The sequence below is a fragment of the Streptopelia decaocto genome (genome assembly GCF_964273445.1).
Source record: "Streptopelia decaocto genome assembly, chromosome: 19".
Lineage (NCBI taxonomy): Eukaryota > Metazoa > Chordata > Aves > Columbiformes > Columbidae > Streptopelia > Streptopelia decaocto.
The window spans coordinates 1,757,871-1,774,967 of NC_138674.1; the positions used below are offsets into that span (position 1 = coordinate 1,757,871).

The 17,097-nt window shown below is 58.0% G+C and overlaps 1 protein-coding gene across 1 annotated transcript; it reads left to right on the top strand.

Annotated features, from left to right (window-relative positions):
• Positions 1 to 230: 230 nt before the first annotated feature.
• On the top strand, positions 231 to 8,694 carry SLC6A17 (solute carrier family 6 member 17; the record flags this gene model as incomplete). The annotated part of the gene is made up of 11 exons (XM_082069215.1): positions 231 to 516; positions 2,577 to 2,734; positions 3,018 to 3,144; positions 3,390 to 3,571; positions 4,221 to 4,331; positions 5,282 to 5,523; positions 6,174 to 6,366; positions 6,709 to 6,901; positions 7,081 to 7,240; positions 7,773 to 7,935; positions 8,080 to 8,694. 11 exons carry the CDS (start codon positions 231 to 233, stop codon positions 8,446 to 8,448), a joined length of 2,184 nt encoding a protein of 727 aa, XP_081925341.1. The 3' UTR covers positions 8,449 to 8,694.
• Between the last annotated feature and the right edge of the window lie 8,403 nt (positions 8,695 to 17,097).

A 17,097-nucleotide genomic window follows, 5' to 3' on the forward strand; every position in this document is an offset into this window, starting at 1 on the left:
GGAAGATTTAGCTGTGGGCTCCCAGGCTTTTAAGTCTGTCCTGATAATGTCCAGGGATGGAGAGATAGCCTGGGCGTTTGTCACTGTCCCCGAGCGCTTTTCGCCCAGGTGCTGCTGATGAAGAGGAGGTGAGGTCCGAGCTCTAGCTCACACGTGTCCCATTCTCTGCGGGACGTTCATCTTCACCCCTCGCCCCATCCCGCCCCCCGGGGCCGCGCGGAGCCGTCCCGATGCCGAAAAACAGCAAAGTGACCCAGCGGGAGCACAGCAGCGAGCATGTCACCGAGTCGGTGGCCGACTTACTGGCCCACGAAGAGCCCGTGGACTACAAACGCAGCGTCCTCAACGTGACGGGAGAAACCTGGGACAAGCAGAAGGATGGAGATGAGGAGCTGGATGCGGAGAACCGGCCAGCGTGGAACAGCAAGCTGCAGTACATCCTGGCGCAGATCGGCTACTCCGTGGGGCTGGGCAACGTCTGGCGCTTCCCCTACCTCTGCCAGAAGAACGGAGGAGGTGAGAGACGGGGCTCAGCCCTTGGGAAGAGGGTACGGCCTGATCCTGGGGCAGGATGGGGATATTTTGGGCTCTGAAGGAGGGAAGGGGCAGCCAGGAGCTGCTCACCACAGTGTGAGCATCTGTGCAGAGATGCGGGAACTTCCAGGACAGGATCTTAGACATGAGGAAGGAATTGTTGTCCCTGAGGGTGGTGAGAGCCTGGCCCAGGTTGGCCAGAGAGGTGGTGGATGAACCATCCCTGGAGACATCCCAGGCCAGGCTGGACGGGGCTCTGAGCACCCTGAGCTGGTGAAGATGTCCCTGTCATGGCAGGGGGGGCACTGGGGGAGCCGGGAAGGTCCCTCCAACCCAAACCTTCTATGATTCTCTTCCTAAAGAGCATCCACCCGCCTGCTCCAAAGTCAAGGCGAATCCCAGATGGGGAGCTGGGATTTCTGGCTGCAGCTCCCAGCTCCTGTTGAGGCAATTTGGATGCTGGGAAGTTAAAAAAGCAGAGAGTGTCCTTCCATTTCCCTGCATCCTGGAGCCGCATTGTGTCAGCTCCAGCCCCTTCCCAAATCCTTCTTCCAAACATCCCATCCCACCTCGTGTCCCCTTCCTGGGCACCCAGGAGCGGCCTGGAGGGTCTGGTCTCTCCCAGGTGTGCTGAGATGCAACACCCTTCATGACACTGATGAGAGGGTGAATTTCTCATTGTTAATCCAAACCAGGCTCCCCACAGCGATTTTCCCCTCTCCCCCTCGCCCTGTTCCCAGCACTGCGTCTCTCGCTGTGCCCCCAGCCCCGGAGCTGCTCTCAATAATTCAAACATCTCCGGTGTCAGCTTCCAATGAGTCATTCTCCCAACCGAAGAACCTGTGCAGTCAGCGCTTCCACCCCATCGCCGGCCCTTCCCGGCTGGGATGGAGCTGCAGCAGCTCCTGCATCCCAGCATCTCCCAGTTGCTGGCACACATAGCCCCCAGTTGCCCCAGTTTGGCTCCAGGCTGGGTTTTGGTGCGGCACAGCACAGACTGTGACTTCCAGGTGGGTTTTCTGATTCCATGAGCTCAGAAACCAGCTCTGAGCTGGAGGTTTGAGATCCAGACTCCTGCTTCTCTGTGGTCACTTAACCCAGCCATGCCTCAGTTTCCCCATTGGCACTGCAGTTAATTACTAACTGTAATTAGTGTAATTAATGAAATATTCTCAGTTTATGCTGAGGTCTCTGCTGGCCTGTACGTTTGTGGCGCTTTAGCCTCAGCTGTCTCAGGTGCTGGGGAACAGGAGGAGCAATTTGTGTCCCCAGGCTGGGATTCATCCCGCTGTATTCCCTGGAAAACCCAGGGCTGTGGCTGTGGGGGGAGCCGACTGTTTTTAGGCAAAAAGCCAGATCCCGTTTGAAATCTCTATATCTTTGAAACTGGGTGCATCTTTTCGGAACACCCTGTATTGTGGGCTGGAGCACTTTGCAGCGTCACTGCTCGGAGCAGCATCAGCTGCCACCGGTCCTGCCCGAGGCCGGGGATGGGGACTGTCACCGGGTTGTAAATCCAGCCGGGAATTTGCCCAATGTGTCCCTTCAGATCACCTGCCACCCCTGGAGCGAGCCGCACGCTCCCCCGGCCGTTCCCCAGCCCCTGGCAGGAGGTTGGAGTAATTAATTCATCAGCCTGAGTCATCGCATCCTTTACAGTCAGTTGGTTTTGCTTCGGGAACTGCTCATTTCTCTCCGGACTTCTCAATTAGGCAGAGAATAACCAAGGTTCTAATTGGAGCTGGTTTTACGCTTACCAGAGGACCTGGTCCCATGCTGGGCAGCATGTGATGTGGTGAATGCTGATGTGGGGTGTCTGTGGGGTGTCCATGGGGTGTCCGTGGGTCCTTCTCTTCTCCAGCTGAACAGCCACAGCTCTCTCAGTCTTTTCTCATCAGAAAGGTGCTCCAGACCCCTCAGCATCTTTGTGTCCCTCCACTGGACTCTCTCCAGTAATTCCTTGTCCTTCTGAGACTGGGGAGCCCAGAACGGGACCCAGGTGTCTGAGACAGCCAGGGACATGTACACGTTCTCTCCTCCAGGTGCCTACCTGGTCCCGTACCTGGTTCTGCTCATCATCATCGGGCTCCCCCTCTTCTTCCTGGAGCTGGCGGTGGGGCAGCGGATCCGCCGGGGCAGCATCGGCGTCTGGAATTACATCTGCCCTCGCCTGGGGGGCATTGGCTACGCCAGCTGCCTGGTGAGTGCCCCCCTGGGTCCCTTTGTGTCCCCCCTTGGGGATGCTTTGCAAGCTGCAGAGTGGGGAGGGTGACTTGGAAGCAAATCCTGAGGGACCCCGTGCAGAGGTTTGAGAGGTCAAGGGGAGTCTTTCCAGTTGCACGTGTGGGTTCAGGGCTGGGTGGCACTGGTCCCATCCCCTGATCCCAGCAGCCCCGACCCCCGGTCCCTGCCCAGTGGGATGTGTGTTGGGGACAATGTCACTGCCCTGTGGTTTAACGCTGTGTCCTCCTTCCTCCCCCCAGGTCTGTTTTTTTGTCGGTCTCTATTACAACGTCATCATCGGCTGGAGCATTTTTTACTTCTTCAAGTCCTTCCAGTACCCTCTGCCCTGGAGTGAATGCCCCATCGTGAAAAATGGCTCGGTGGCTGGTAATGGACGGCCCTTCCCAGGGAAGGGGGTCTGTGGGACACTGGGGACCCCCAACATTTGTATGTGTCCCAGGTTGGGGTGTCTCCTGGGGCACTGGGTGCTCTCCAGCCCAGCTGCATTGATCATATGGAGGTGTTTCCATTGGGTTGGGCAAGTCACCCCTTAATCGAGGTTCATCCCCTAAGAGATGGTGGGTGACTCTCCCGCAGCCCCCTCATGCTCTCCTGCCTCTGCTCCATTGCAGTTGTGGAGACCGAATGTGAGAGGAGCTCGGCCACCACCTACTTCTGGTACCGGGAGACCCTGGACATCTCCAACTCCATCTCGGAGAGCGGAGGCCTCAACTGGAAGATGACCCTGTGTCTGCTGGTGGCCTGGAGCCTTGTTGGCTTGGCCATGATCAAAGGCATCCAGTCCTCGGGGAAGGTGGGTAGCGGTGGCACGCTGGGGTCTGTCCTTGAGGCAGAAACCTCCTGCCTGGACCATGATCTGCCCGGGGTGGTGGAGGGTGCTGTGTCCCCTGGGGGTGCTGACACCCACCCCAAGAAAGGCCTTGAGGTGCTGGAGCGAGTTGAGAGAAGAGAACGGAGCTGGTGAGGGGCTGGAGCACAAGTGTGATGGGAGCAGCTGAGGGACCTGGGGGGTTCAGCTGGAGAACAGAGCTGAGGGGAGACCTTCTGAGCTCTGAACTGCCTGAAAGGAGCTTGGAGCCAGGGGGGTCGGGCTCTGCTCCCCAGGAACAAGCGCCAGGAGCAGAGGAAACGGCCTCAAGTTGCTCCAGGGGAGGTTGAGGTTGGATTTAGGAACAATTTCTTCCCCAAAGGGCTGTGGGGCATTGGAACAGGCTGCCCAGGGCAGTGCTGGAGTCACCATCCCTGGAGGGTTGGACAGACAGACATGAGGTTCTCAGGACATGGGGCATTGCCAGGGTAGGTGAATGGTTGGACTCAATGATCTTGAGGGGCTTTTCCAACCACAATGATTCTGTGATTCTATGAAATCCACCTGAGCTTCAGTTCTTGTCCCATCCTGCAATAAATGAGCTCGTCCCTTCCTTGCATCCCTCTTGGCCCAGGTGATGTACTTCAGCTCGCTCTTCCCCTACGTGGTGCTGGTTTGCTTCTTGGTGCGGGGCCTCCTGCTGCGCGGGGCGGTGGACGGGATCATGCACATGTTCACACCCAAGGTAAGGGGCTCCAAGCCCAGCAGAATCCACGTTCTCCTCCTGGCTGCTCACACCTGATTTTCCTTTATGCTCCCCACTTCAAAAACCAGAGTACCAACCCAAACTACCGTGGAGACCCTGATAAATCATCAGGATGTGCCAGCAGCACCCCAAAATATGGGGTCTGGGCCAGGAGAGCCGTGAGCCTTGGCATCGATCCTGTCGCCTTTAGGAGCCCAGATGCCGGGGTGGGGGTGCCCAAGGTGATATATTTAAAGTCTTAACAGGAAGATGCTGGCTGGCAGAAAAACCTCTGCTGGTGGTATGCATTCATTAATTAAACAGCTAATTAATTAGTTAAGCAGAGACGTAGATGAATCAGCTCAGCCGGCGAGGCTGTTAGAAGATATTAATTATGATCTCTTGATGAATGATGCTCAGAGGCCTCCAGCCTGCAGCTCTGGCTCGCAGGGGAGGGGGATGTGGTTGGGTGGGACAGGAGGTTGAACAAACCCATCAGCTGTTTGACTTCAAGTGGTCCAGGTGCTCTGGACATGGCTGGGGGAGGATGGATGGAGATCCATCACGGGGTGGCATGTGGCTCCCTTGGGCGGGGAAACGGGGACACCAGCTCCCCAGAGCAACTGGGTGGTCTATTGGGAAGCTGTAGAGCTTTGAACTGGGAGATCCAGCACCCAGCTTGGGCTCTGGGGCAGATGGAGCACCCGGAGACATGGCCAGGCCAAATCTTGCCCTTCCCCTTCTTCATGCCTCAGTTTCCCCCTCTGCAGGAAAGAGAAGAAGGACCTATGAGTGCTGGGTCATGCAAGGCCTGATCGTGGTAGATCGTGTCCACAGCTGTGATGTCCCAGGTTGCGGGCACTGCAGCCTTTTAATTCAGCTCTGGTTCTGCTGGGATGAATTGTGGGGCCACCAAACCCTGTATCTTCTTCTTCTGTCTCCCCTTCAAGCTGGACAAGATGCTGGACCCCCAGGTGTGGCGGGAGGCAGCTACGCAGGTTTTCTTCGCCTTGGGCCTGGGCTTTGGGGGGGTCATCGCCTTCTCCAGCTACAACAAGCAGGACAACAACTGCCACTTTGATGCCACACTCGTCTCCTTCATCAACTTCTTCACGTCCGTCCTGGCCACCCTGGTTGTGTTTGCTGTGCTGGGCTTCAAGGCCAACATCATGAATGAGAAATGTGTGGTGGAGTAAGAGGATTTGCCTTTTTCTCTGCTCGGGGTGGGCAGGACTTTGCTGCTGCTGGTTGTGGTGGGTCTGGAGGTGGCACAATCAGTGCCCTGGAGCTGGAGGATGCTGTGCTTGGGTGGACCCAAGTTCCTGATGGTCAAGACCTGAATTTCCAGGGATGTCCCATTGTAGCTGAGGCAGTTAGGTGTTCAGCTCCTCCAGCCTAAAATCCATCCCTAAGATGGCCTCTTAATCTGCAAATTGAAAGTAAATCAGACATGTTTGGTCACAGCACCTGGGTTTCCTCCAGTTTCCACTGATCCTCAGGTCCACCTGGCTGCAAGGTTAGAGGAGCTGCTGTGCTGTGCCCCAGAAGCAGCTGGAGGAAGGTGAATTTGTGCATAAAAATCCTGGCCATGTAGTGTAGAATCCCAGAGCAGGAGATAAACCTGTTGAGGAGGTGCAGCGAGCCCTGGTGGGTCCCCATCTACATCCTCTGGTCTAACACAACATTTTCTTACCCTTTGGGAAACTGCAAAGAGGTCCTGCGGTTGGGACATGGGTGATGTGACCCAGGGAGCTCCATCCTGGTGGCGCAAAGGGTCAGGCCTCATCCTTCACCCTCTTGGAAGGGGACATCTCAGGGTGACCAGGCTCTGTTCTTCTTTAGGAATGCCGAGAAGATCTTGGGCTACCTGAACACCAACGTGCTGAGTCACGACCTCATCCCGCCCCACGTGAACTTCTCCCACCTCACCGCCAAGGACTACAATGAGATGTACAGGGTGATCATGACGGTGAAAGAGGGACACTTCAAAGAACTGGGCTTGGACGCCTGCCTGTTGGAGGATGAACTCAACAAGGTACCTGGTGGCATCCCTAACAGGACCAGGAGGTCACCTACTCCTGTTGCCTGTCCCTGATAGGGGCTGCTCTACTTGTGTCACTTCTGGCACATGGATCCTCTGCAGGGATGGGGATTCCCTGTCACTGTGGTTTCTCCAGCACACAGTGGTCCTTCTTGGGCTGGGGGAAAGATCTGCCCATAGCCAGTCTAGCAGGGTCATCACCACATCCAGACTGGGCTTTTCTTTCCTTGAAGAGCGGTTCAGGGTGACAGGAGAGACCTTAGGCATGCAGGGGCTTGCAGGTTATGTCCCTGAGATGTTTCTTCTCATCTTTCGGTCCGCTCTCCCCCTGAACAGTCGGTGCAAGGAACTGGCCTGGCCTTCATTGCCTTCACAGAAGCCATGACCCATTTCCCAGCCTCGCCGTTTTGGTCCGTCATGTTCTTCCTGATGCTGATCAACCTGGGGCTGGGCAGCATGATCGGGACCATGTCGGGCATCACGACGCCCATCATCGACACCTTCAAAGTGCGGAAGGAGGTGTTCACAGGTGAGGGCTTTTCTCCTGCAACCTCCTGGGGAAGGGGTGGAGAGTCCTCATTGCCCTGGGGAGCCACTCCAGCAGAATATGGACACGGTGGATGTGTACTGGGTCCTGCTGAAGCCAGGACTGGTGGAAGCCTTGTTTCTCTTTGGGGTGCTCTGACGGTGCCCATTTGCTCCCCACAGTTGGTTCCTGCATCTTTGCCTTCGTGGTGGGACTAATATTTGTGCAGCGCTCTGGGAACTACTTTGTCACCATGTTTGATGATTATTCGGCCACGCTGCCGCTCACCGTCGTGGTCATCCTGGAGAACATCGCTGTGGCCTGGATTTACGGCACCAAAAAGTAAGACATTTGTACAACGAAAAGGATAACGGTGCTGTATCTCCTGGCTAAATAATCCCCTCCTTCCAGCTCTTTTCCAGATGAGTTTTACCCCAGGAGGCCAGCTCTGATGGAGCAAACGCCCCGGGGCATTTGTAGACTCAGGAACTCAGTTCACCTTCTCCTTGGTGTAACCCAGCCCCAGGAGCAGGTCCTTCTCGTGGGTATCTGCTGTTGGTTGTGTTGCTCTGTTACTTGTGATAACTCTTTTGTCTGAGGTTTCCATGTCCTCCTGGAAGGGAACCTTGTCCCCCTTGGTGCCTCTTCTTGTTCATAAGTTGGCCAGAGCAAATGAGGCTCTTGCTGATGCTCAAATGGCCTTTTCCTTAGGAGGTTCCCAACTAGTCCTACAGGGACACTGAGACACTTGCCTGGATCAGCTGGGTTCTTCTTCAGGCTCTACCTTGAGCATAATTTACAATGGGAGCTCCTGGGAGGGGGTTTCTCACTTGAGGGTGAGGAACAGCGTGGTTCCATCTCTTCTTCTTGGCAGGTTCATGCAGGAGCTGACGGAAATGCTGGGTTTCCGGCCCTACCAGTTCTACTACTACACCTGGAAGTACGTGTCTCCCATCTGCATGGCCGTGCTCATGACCGCCAGCATCATCCAGCTGGGCGTCAGCCCCCCGGGCTACAGCGCGTGGATCAGGGAGGAGGTGAGAGGGGGCCCTTCCCGCAGCCAGGGCCAGGCTGGGACCGCACACCCCTGCCATTCCCACCTCTTCTCCTTTCTCCTTTGTCCCTGGTGTGGGTCACCTGTGCTGGAACAGCCCTTTGGCACTGATGTCTGTCTCTTCCAGGCTGCAGAAAAGTTCCTCTTCTACCCAACGTGGGCCATGGCGATCCTCATCTCCCTGATCATCCTGGCGTCCCTCCCTCTGCCTCTGGTCTTCATCCTCCGCCAGTTCCACCTCGTCTCGGATGGCTCCAACGCCCTCTCCGTCACCTACAAGAAGGGCCGGATGATGAAGGACATCTCCAACCTGGAAGACAACGACGAGACCCGCTTCATCCTGAGCAAAGTCCCCAGCGAGACCCCGTCCCCCATGCCCACCCACCGCTCCTACCTGGGGCCCGGGAGCAACTCCCCGATGGAAATGAGCAGTGCCCCCAACGGACGCTACGGCAGCGGGTACCTCCTGGCCAGCACCCCCGAATCCGAACTGTGACGGTCGCCTGCCCGCCACCCCCACCGGGCGAGGAGCTCGCCGGGGAGTGGATCCTGGCTGTCCAGGCAACAGCAAAATTAATTAGTAAGGAAGACAAAGAAAGAAACCCCTCTGAAAATTGCAACCAAAAGCAGCCGTTTCCAAGGTGCCATGGGGAAGAAGGGACTGCAGGAGGGGCAGGACTCCTCCAGGAGCCCTTCGGGGAAGGGAGGAGGGACAAGAGACGCTGCAATGTCTTTCTTGGAGTTGTTCTCACACAGCTCGAATCTGAAGCAAAGAATCTCTTAGTTTTGTTTTGTTTTCTTTTCTTTTCTAAGCAGCTGATGTTTGGAAAAAAGGACCTGGTGTCAGGTGGAAAATCAACCAGGCTCCCTCCCGTGGCCTCTTCCCTCCCCGTCTGTTGTCCTTTAGCCGGGAGGAGCCATGGCCTTATTCCAACGAGCACAATTAACCATCGATGTTCATAGCACAAAAAGGTGCTGCTGTTGCCACCGTCGTCGTTGTTGTATCTCCTGTAGTTTTTCTAGCTGTGGACACACCCAAATAACCCCCAAATTTGTGAGCAGGGTTGGCAGGGAGCAGCGTGGGGCTGGCTGAGACTGCGGATGGTGGATCCTTGGGGTCTGGTTTGTCACCACCAGCATGGGGACAGCATCCGTGGGTCGTTCTGAGACGCAGATGTTGTGTCCGTGGGGCGGTGGGGTCAGTGTGCTCCGTGGAGGGGCAGTGATCATGCTGGGTGGCAGAACAACCTCTGATGATTTGGATGTGGGAGCGTGTGGGGTGTGGATGGGGTCACCTTGCTCTCCTGGAATTACTCCTGACACGTGGGATGCTCTGCTGAACCAAAATCCCTGGCATGTGGTGATGGTCTCCTCTTGGCGCTCTCTCTGAGCTGTCCCAGAGGGACAAGCCGAGAAGCTGTGGGACATCCAGTCCTACCACAGTCCTGGTTGAGCTCTCAGGAATCCACCCCTGACTTTCCTCCCTCGCCCCCACCAGCAGAGGTGAGTTGGGCCGTGGTCCTCTCTGGACACATGCCCTCATTTCTCCTGGCTTTGAGCTGGGGGGGTCTGCATTGCCCCCCATTGCACCTCCATAGAGCATCACCAGCCTTTGGATGGGGGTGACCAGCCCCTGGGGACAGCAGACATCTGCTGAGTCAGCGCCAGGTCCCAGTGTCCCCAGTAGCCCTTGGCCCAGGCTGGTGAGCCCTTGTTAGAGCCCAGGAGCCTCTATTGTGCCCATCCATGTTATCATGATTATCGTGACCTGATGTTCTTTCTCCCCAGGCTGTCTAGGAAAGATCGGGACCTCCAAAATCCCAAGGAGCATTTCATCCTTGGTTCTGCTGGCCTTAGATCACACATGATGGTATTTCAAGCCAGTTTGAAGGCCAAGTTTGTAGGTGCTTGTCCATGAGCTTTACTCCCCTCCACTTTCCTGACACTGGGTTTTCTTCCACCTCGATTCTCCTTTCATCTGGGAGGCAAAGGCAGAAGGTCCCTGGTCCGTTCATCACCTCCTTGCCTTCTCTTAGCATCCCTGTGGTCAGGAGGTCCCCCACGACGATGTTTTCCGTGTGGGTTGTGATCCTTTATTTGTAGTACTTCTCCGTGGGCTTGACTGGTGACCTGGAGACTCTTCCTGGACAATTAGCTCATTTTTCCAGGGTGAAAACAGAGCCAGGGACTGAACCAAAGGAGCTCAGTCTTTGGTGGCTCTGAGCAGCATCATCCACACTCTTGTCTCTCCTCCAGTGGCTCTTTCTCCACCATCCTCCCCCTGCCCATGCAGAAGGACATAGAAATGTCCCCACTGCATCATCTCTGAACGAGAGAAGCACAAAACCGGTGGAATTTCTCCATTGTTAATCAAGATGTTCCTTCCCATCTCTTATTTCACCCTCTCTCCCCAGTTTCTTCCACCCAACCAGCAAAACAGAAGATGAGCCCAACGTCACCTTCGCGATGTCCCCGAGCCTGGGGGCCGGATTCCCACCGTAGCTCCCATGGAGTTAGTGGAGCAGGACACCAGTGTCCTTAGTCCCATCCGCTCCCGCGGCGTGATGCTCCTTGAACCCCCAGGGAAGGATCCGGCCCCCCCGGCTCCCCCAGCCCCAAACCAGACGGGGAGGCATTCGCTTCCCTCCCCTTCTTGCAGCGTCAGTAAGAGGCAAAGTCAATAAGAAGGTAACAAACAAACAAACAAAAGCTATATTATATATATATATAAAATATATACAGAGAGAGGAGATGGAATAATAACATAGAGATTCTCTATTTCTATTGTATATTTATTCTGTAAATGTCACTGTAAATGCTGTTAAATGACAAAACCGTATTCCAAAGTGGGCCGTGACCTATTTTCATTCCCAGTGCTTGTACAGATCAATTCCCATTGTATATTGGGGCATATTTTTAACTTTTTATTTCTTGTGTGTGGTGAGTGAGTGTCCCCCCATTCCGACTTCAGCCCCGGGGGCCCAGCTGCCCTGGGGACCCAGCAGAGAGGAGGAGGAGGGACACCACCTTTATTTTTATCTGTGGAGATACTGTTATTTCTTCGTGGCATTTGCTCGGTGTTAGACGCAGGGTGTTTGTGGGGGGGTGTTACATTTGAAGTGACCCGTGTTGTCGCCGTGTGAGCGTGTGCGTGTCGTCCGTCGATGCCGTGCGTGGGTGTGCGCGCCTGGGTGTGTGCGTGGATGTGGTTTGGGGTTAGGATTCACTTCTCGCTGTCCTCGGTCACTTTTGGAGTCTGCGTTGGGGGCTCCCCCGCCTCGCCGGGGCAGGTTCTCCCCACACGCACCTTCTCGGGGTCCTGGGCTGCTGGTCGGGCTGACCCCCAGTGGCTTTCAGCCCTAAAAACTCACTTTTTGTCCCTCTTTTCTGTCCACGGAGGCACAGGGAATAGCTGCTAGCTGTGAGCACAGGCACTTTTCAGTTTTCCTCCGGGTGGTGGGAGAAGAAGGGGGGACCCGCTGCCGATATTCCTGTCCCCCCATTAGCTCCCTGCTCAGTTCCCAGCCCTATTCTGCTGCTCGGAGCAGGACAGTGTCCCTGGCTGGGGTCGGAACCACGTCCCATCTCTAGGGACGGAGCTGGGGAGGGCTCGGGAGGGTCACAGGAGGGTGCCCAGCCCCTGACAGCGGTGCTGCGGGTCCCAGGGTGCAGCGGGGATGCTCCATCCCTGAGCACAGGGCTCTGCGGGGCTGGATCTGCCCTTGACCTTGGTGCGAAGCAGAAGGGACAGCTGGAGCCGGCTGTACCTTCCCTGGGTGTCCCTTGTCCCTTTCCCCTCAATCCCTCCACAACAGCCCATGTGTCACCTCCTGGCCCCCACCCAGGTGCCGGCAGGTGACATTAAACCCCAGCACCTCCCTGGAGCATCTCCCGCTGCCTCCCTCCTGTCCCTCTGTCCCCAAGCCTGGGTGTCTCTGGCAGGAGCAGGGGCAGAGCCGGGTGGCCTCGGTGGCCGGGGGGGACACGGCACAGCCCGTGGCAGCACAGAATGAGCCGCTTCCCCCGTGGGCAAGCACAGAGCTGGCGAAACCCTCCTGTACAGGTAAAAGCACAGATCTCGTAGTAACTCATCCCGTGTATCCTTGTAGCCGGTGTATTTACCACGCGTGCCGTGCCGGCCGGACTCCTGGTGGGCGAGAGCAACCCTGTAAGAGCTGTACCAGAGTCCCATTAAAAGTCTCTTCTTACCAAATCTCTTCTCACCAGGTCTCTTCTCTGCCTCTGTTTCCTTTCTTGGGGCGGGTTTGGGGTGTCTCTGAGGTCTGGGGGCGCAGAGCGAATGGGCACTGGGGCTGTCGGCACCTATGGCCATCAATGTCTCTATCTTGTCACCACCATTGTCCTTCTGTGTCCCCTCATCCTCTGATTCCCTTCCTCCATCCAGCACCAGCCCCTGCAAGGGGCTCGCTCAGGCACAGCTGCTTCAGGAGCATCCCGGACGTGATCTCCCATCCCGGACCAGTTCAACCAGTACACACTGGCATCACGGGGCACACCAACTGGTAAGATGTGGCATTTGCTCTTCTGTACAGTGCCCTGCTGATGTTGCTGATGGCTCATCCTGAGGGGCACTGGGAGTCTGGAGACCCTCGCTGGAGAAGGACCAGAGGTTTCCGGCAGCCCCAAGTGACTTAGTCTGGAGAACAGAGCTGAGGGGAGACCTGATCTCTGAACTGCCTGAAAGGAGCTTGGAGCTGGGGGGGTCGGGCTCTGCTCCCCGGGAACAAGGGCCAGGAGCAGAGGAAACAGCCTTAAGTTGTGCCAGGGGAGGTTGAGGTTGGATTTAGGAACAATTTCTTCCCCAAAGGGCTGTGGGGCATTGGAACAGGCTGCCCAGGGCAGTGCTGGAGTCACCATCCCTGGAGGGTTGGACAGATGGACATGAGGTTCTCAGGACATGGGGCAGGGACAGGGCTGGGTTATGGTTGGACTCTGTGATCTTGAGTGTCTTTTCCAACCAAAATCATTCTCTGATTTATAACTTCAGCTGCTGGGTATGAGCTTAGTCCAGGCCTGGTTGGGAGCAGGGCTACTGCTTCCCTCCCCCACCAGCTTTTGTAGCTCATTTGGCTTCTCCAGGGCTGACCCAGCCCCAAGGGAGCATGAGGAAGGGGGGAAGAAAAGTGGGGTCCATGGTACCACTTGTGCCGCTCATGGCTGCGATGAGCTGTGTGGCCGCAGCCCCTGCCCTCCCGTGCTGCTCTGTGCTTGGCAAGACGCTGCGGGTTTGTGTTTGATCCCCTTTCCTTTTCCCAGGCAGGGAGATGGGGCAGCTGCCTGCAAAAGCAAACCCAGAACCCCCCGGCAGCTCTGGTGCCCCTCTGGGGTTTGCTGAGCGGCTGCCATGGGAAAGCCCCAGGTGACGGGGGTGTGAACGGGCAGGATTCGGCTCCATCCACCCCACAAAGGGCTGAGGGCGGGTCTGGGGGTACAGAAACCACCAGCTCCCAGTGCCGCAAAACAGATGAACGAAGCAAACTGAAAAGGGGGTTCTGACCCTTGTGGGGCTGGAAAAAATGCAGAGAAATAGAGAAAATGTAAAATTTAAGATAAATACATACTTTAAAAAAAAAATACTGAATTTCCTACGACAGTGGGGCAGAGCCTGGTGGGAGGCAGCGGCTGATGCTGTTGGATCTGGGGGTAGTTTTTGGGCATCCCAGCTCACACCAGCTCTGGACCACTGTATGGACACACGGTGGAGCTGCTGCCAGCTTGGAAAGAAAACCTGAGACAGTTACCCTGACTCTTAAAGACGGGGAAACTGAGGCACAGCACCAACTCCCGCTGTTCCAAAGGCAGCTGAGTGCCACCAGCATCCCACTCCAGCCCGGCTCCCTAATTGCTTTGGTGGGGATAAATTACACCAGCAATGCCGTGAATGGAGCCAGATTTGCCGCCAGACCCGAGGCAGCCTCTGTCGCCGGTGTCTTGTATTTGTCCTGGCCCGGGCTCCAGCCTGGGTGGCAGGACCCACAAGGTGGCACTGTGTGACAGCAGCACGGGGACACCGCGCCTCTGCCACTCGCTGCCGCGCAAGGAATTTGGGGTGCAGGCCCCTCATGGGGATGGGGGGCTGAGCGACCTCTCTGACTAGGCAGAGGTTGCGAGGGGACGGAGCTGTGACCTGTGCAGCCCAAATGTCTGTGCTCGGCTGGCAATGAGTGATTTTAGCTGAAAAATTCCCCTGGCAGAGGCAGAGATGGATCTTGCCACGGCTTGTGACAATTTCATTGGGAAGAGTCACCTCCAAGAGAGAGAAGTTCCTTGGGGCTCATGGCCCGGAGCTCTGCAGCACCAGCACCTGTGGGTGCCACCACCCACAGAGCTGAGATGGACCCGTCCCACCAAAAGCACGAAGGGAAGAGGGGCAGAGACCTTGCTTGGAGTGTTTAGGGGGTTGCTGAGGTCAATGTCATGTTTTTAACAACGGAATCCTGGGCTGGAAGGACCTGGAGAGGTTGATTTGTCCATCTCCACCCCAAAGCACAAAGCTCCCTGCAGGCCACGTTCCTCATCCATCCCTGCACGGATGGGGACATGATCCCAGCATGTCCCCAACCTCTCCTTTAGGCCAGCCAGCCCTCCCAGCACCCCATGGCTCGTGGTACTGGTCTTGGTGTGCCAAGGTGTCCCAAGCCACGGGCAGGGCTCAGGGTGCTGTGCTGGGGCATGGGGGGACCCAGAGACCCCTTGTCACACCCTTAGGACCCACCCAAGGGCGGTGGCTTCCCAGGTTGGAGCTGATCCTCCTTGAGATCTTCCAGGTCCTGCTCTTCCTTCCATCCTTCGCTTGGATGTTATCTGAGATGCCTTCAGCCTCGCAGGAGGTCCCTGCAGAACTGACTCCCTCTTGCTCCAGAAAGGCCCTTATTCATCAAGCTCTTTCTATTTTCTCTCTCTTCTTTCTTTTTTTTTCGTGGACATTAAAAATCCAAAGGCATATTTAGAGAGCAGACAGCTTTGGGCGGGTGTTGCTGGCTAAAAGATCTCTTCCTTCCCCAGAAACAACCCATTTGTCTGCCTGGCCACCTCCTCCCACCCCAGGAGCGGCCGCGCTCGGGTGCACGAAGATCTTCCCCAGGATGAAAGTCGCCGGATAAAATATTAGCATCAGGTCGCAGCGTTCCTTCCTCCTGGCCGAACTCGCGTTACCGACGATGAGGATGCCTGGCCGGTGATGCAAGGCTCGATTTTTCCAGCACGGTTCTCCCTCCGGCTCCAGGCTCTCCCGCTGGTGCAGCCCCGGGGGGGTTTGGGTGCGGAGCTCCACCAGCCTCCCCCCGCTCAGGATCCGGCCCTGGAAGCTGTGGAGTTGCAGTTACAGTTGGAGCGGGGCTTGCTTGGTGGTAAGATTGTTTTCTTTAAGCGTGGCTCTCACGCCTCGTGGCTTTTTGGGTGGAGCGTTTGCCCCATCCACCCCCAACACCCCCTCGGTAAGGAGAGGAGAATGTCACTGAGGGGGCAAACCTGGGCAGGGGGTGAGGAGGGGACCTGGGGGGGACCCTCCACAGAGTCCTGGGATGCTGGAGTGGGGCAGCATCCCCCACTCACCAACCCCTTGCCCTGCATCAAAAACCCTTATCCAAGAGCTGTACCCCCAGCTCAGCGCCCCCCCCCGCTCCAAAACCGGGCCTGTGCTGGGCTTGGATTGCACCTATGACCCCAAAGCACCCACCTGCATTCCCCCCCAGCACCTGCAGTGCTAATGCAGGAATAAACAGGGCTGGCAGGACTGGGTCCCTCAGGTCTTGCCGTGGTGACAGGCTTGTCCCCAGGGGCACCGCAGCTCCACACCTCCTCCCCAGCCCCGGGAGATGGGGCTGAGTGTCACCAGCACCCCGGGGGTGTCAGAGCCCCCAAAGAGGGGGGTTTAGGGGAAGGACCCCTGCGGGGGTTGGTGGCCTCGGCATCCGCAGGTGCAGCCCTGGGGAAGGGACATCTTTCCCGCAGGAGCAGAAAGAGGACAGCGAGATGCTCAGGGAGCGGGGTGGGAGGGCAGGAGGGTCAGCTTTGCCTTCAGGCGCACAGTTCCCCCCCGGCCACGGCCCCCACACTCAGGGTCGGTCTCTCCTGACCTCTCGGTGAGCGAGGGATTGCGAGCCAGGGAGGGATGGGATCTGCTGGAGCCTCTGCCAAGAGCTGGTTCCAGCTCCGCAGGCAGCTCCGGGCTGCATTTCCCCTCCGGCACCGAGCGGAGCTGGGGTGGCCGGGGTGCACTCCTCGCTGACACCCGAACCCCCCCAGAGCATCACCTGCCCGGGGAGGTGAGCCGGTGCCTGGGGGCGGCGGGGCTGGGGGCGGAGGGGATGGAGGGATGGGAGGATGGATGAAGGGATGGAGGATGCAGGGAGGGATGCGGGGATGGGAGGGATGGCAGAAGCGAGGGGCTGTGGGGCTGGGCGCTGGGGGGGGGGGTCTGTGGCCCCCCCGGCGGGGCGGTGCCGCTTCCTGTAACCCCGCCGCTCGCTCCCAGCCCCTAGAAAAGCCCCGGGAAGCGGCGGCGCTTTCCCCGCTGAGCCCCGGAGCTGCCCCCGCCGCCTCCCCCGCCCCCGCCGGGGCGCAACAGGCCCCCCCGGCCCGGCCAAGCGTGAGCGGGGCCCCCACGGCGCCGCAGCCCCCCGGGGAGGGCAGGGCTGGGCCTGGCGCGGGGGGGAACGGGAAGGGAGGCGGAGGGGGCGCATCCATTCCCCCTCCCCGCTGGGAAGCGGGGAGGCGCCCCTCGGCTGCCGCCCCCCCCTCAATCCCCGAGCCCGGCCCCGGGGGGGCGGCGGGAGCGCGGAGCCGGCGGAGCGGGAGGGGCGGGCGGAGGGGCCCCCCCGCGCCTGGCGCTGCAGGTACCGGGGCGGGGGGACCCGCAGCCCGGCGGGGCTCAGGGCTCGGCCCCCCCCGCTCTTCCCTCCTTGTCGGCGGCATCATCCTCATCCTCCTCCTCCCCGCATCCCCCCGCGGCGGAGCCGGGGCTGCCGGACCCCCCCGCCCTGCCCGCTGCCCCCTCCCGCCTGCACTTGTTGCTGCCCGGCAGGGCTGGGCTGGCTCCTGCTTTAGGGCGGTTTTATTTCGGGGGGGTGGTTTTGGAGGGGGTGGAGGTTGCAGCCTCCCCTGCCGTCCCCCTGCAGCCAGC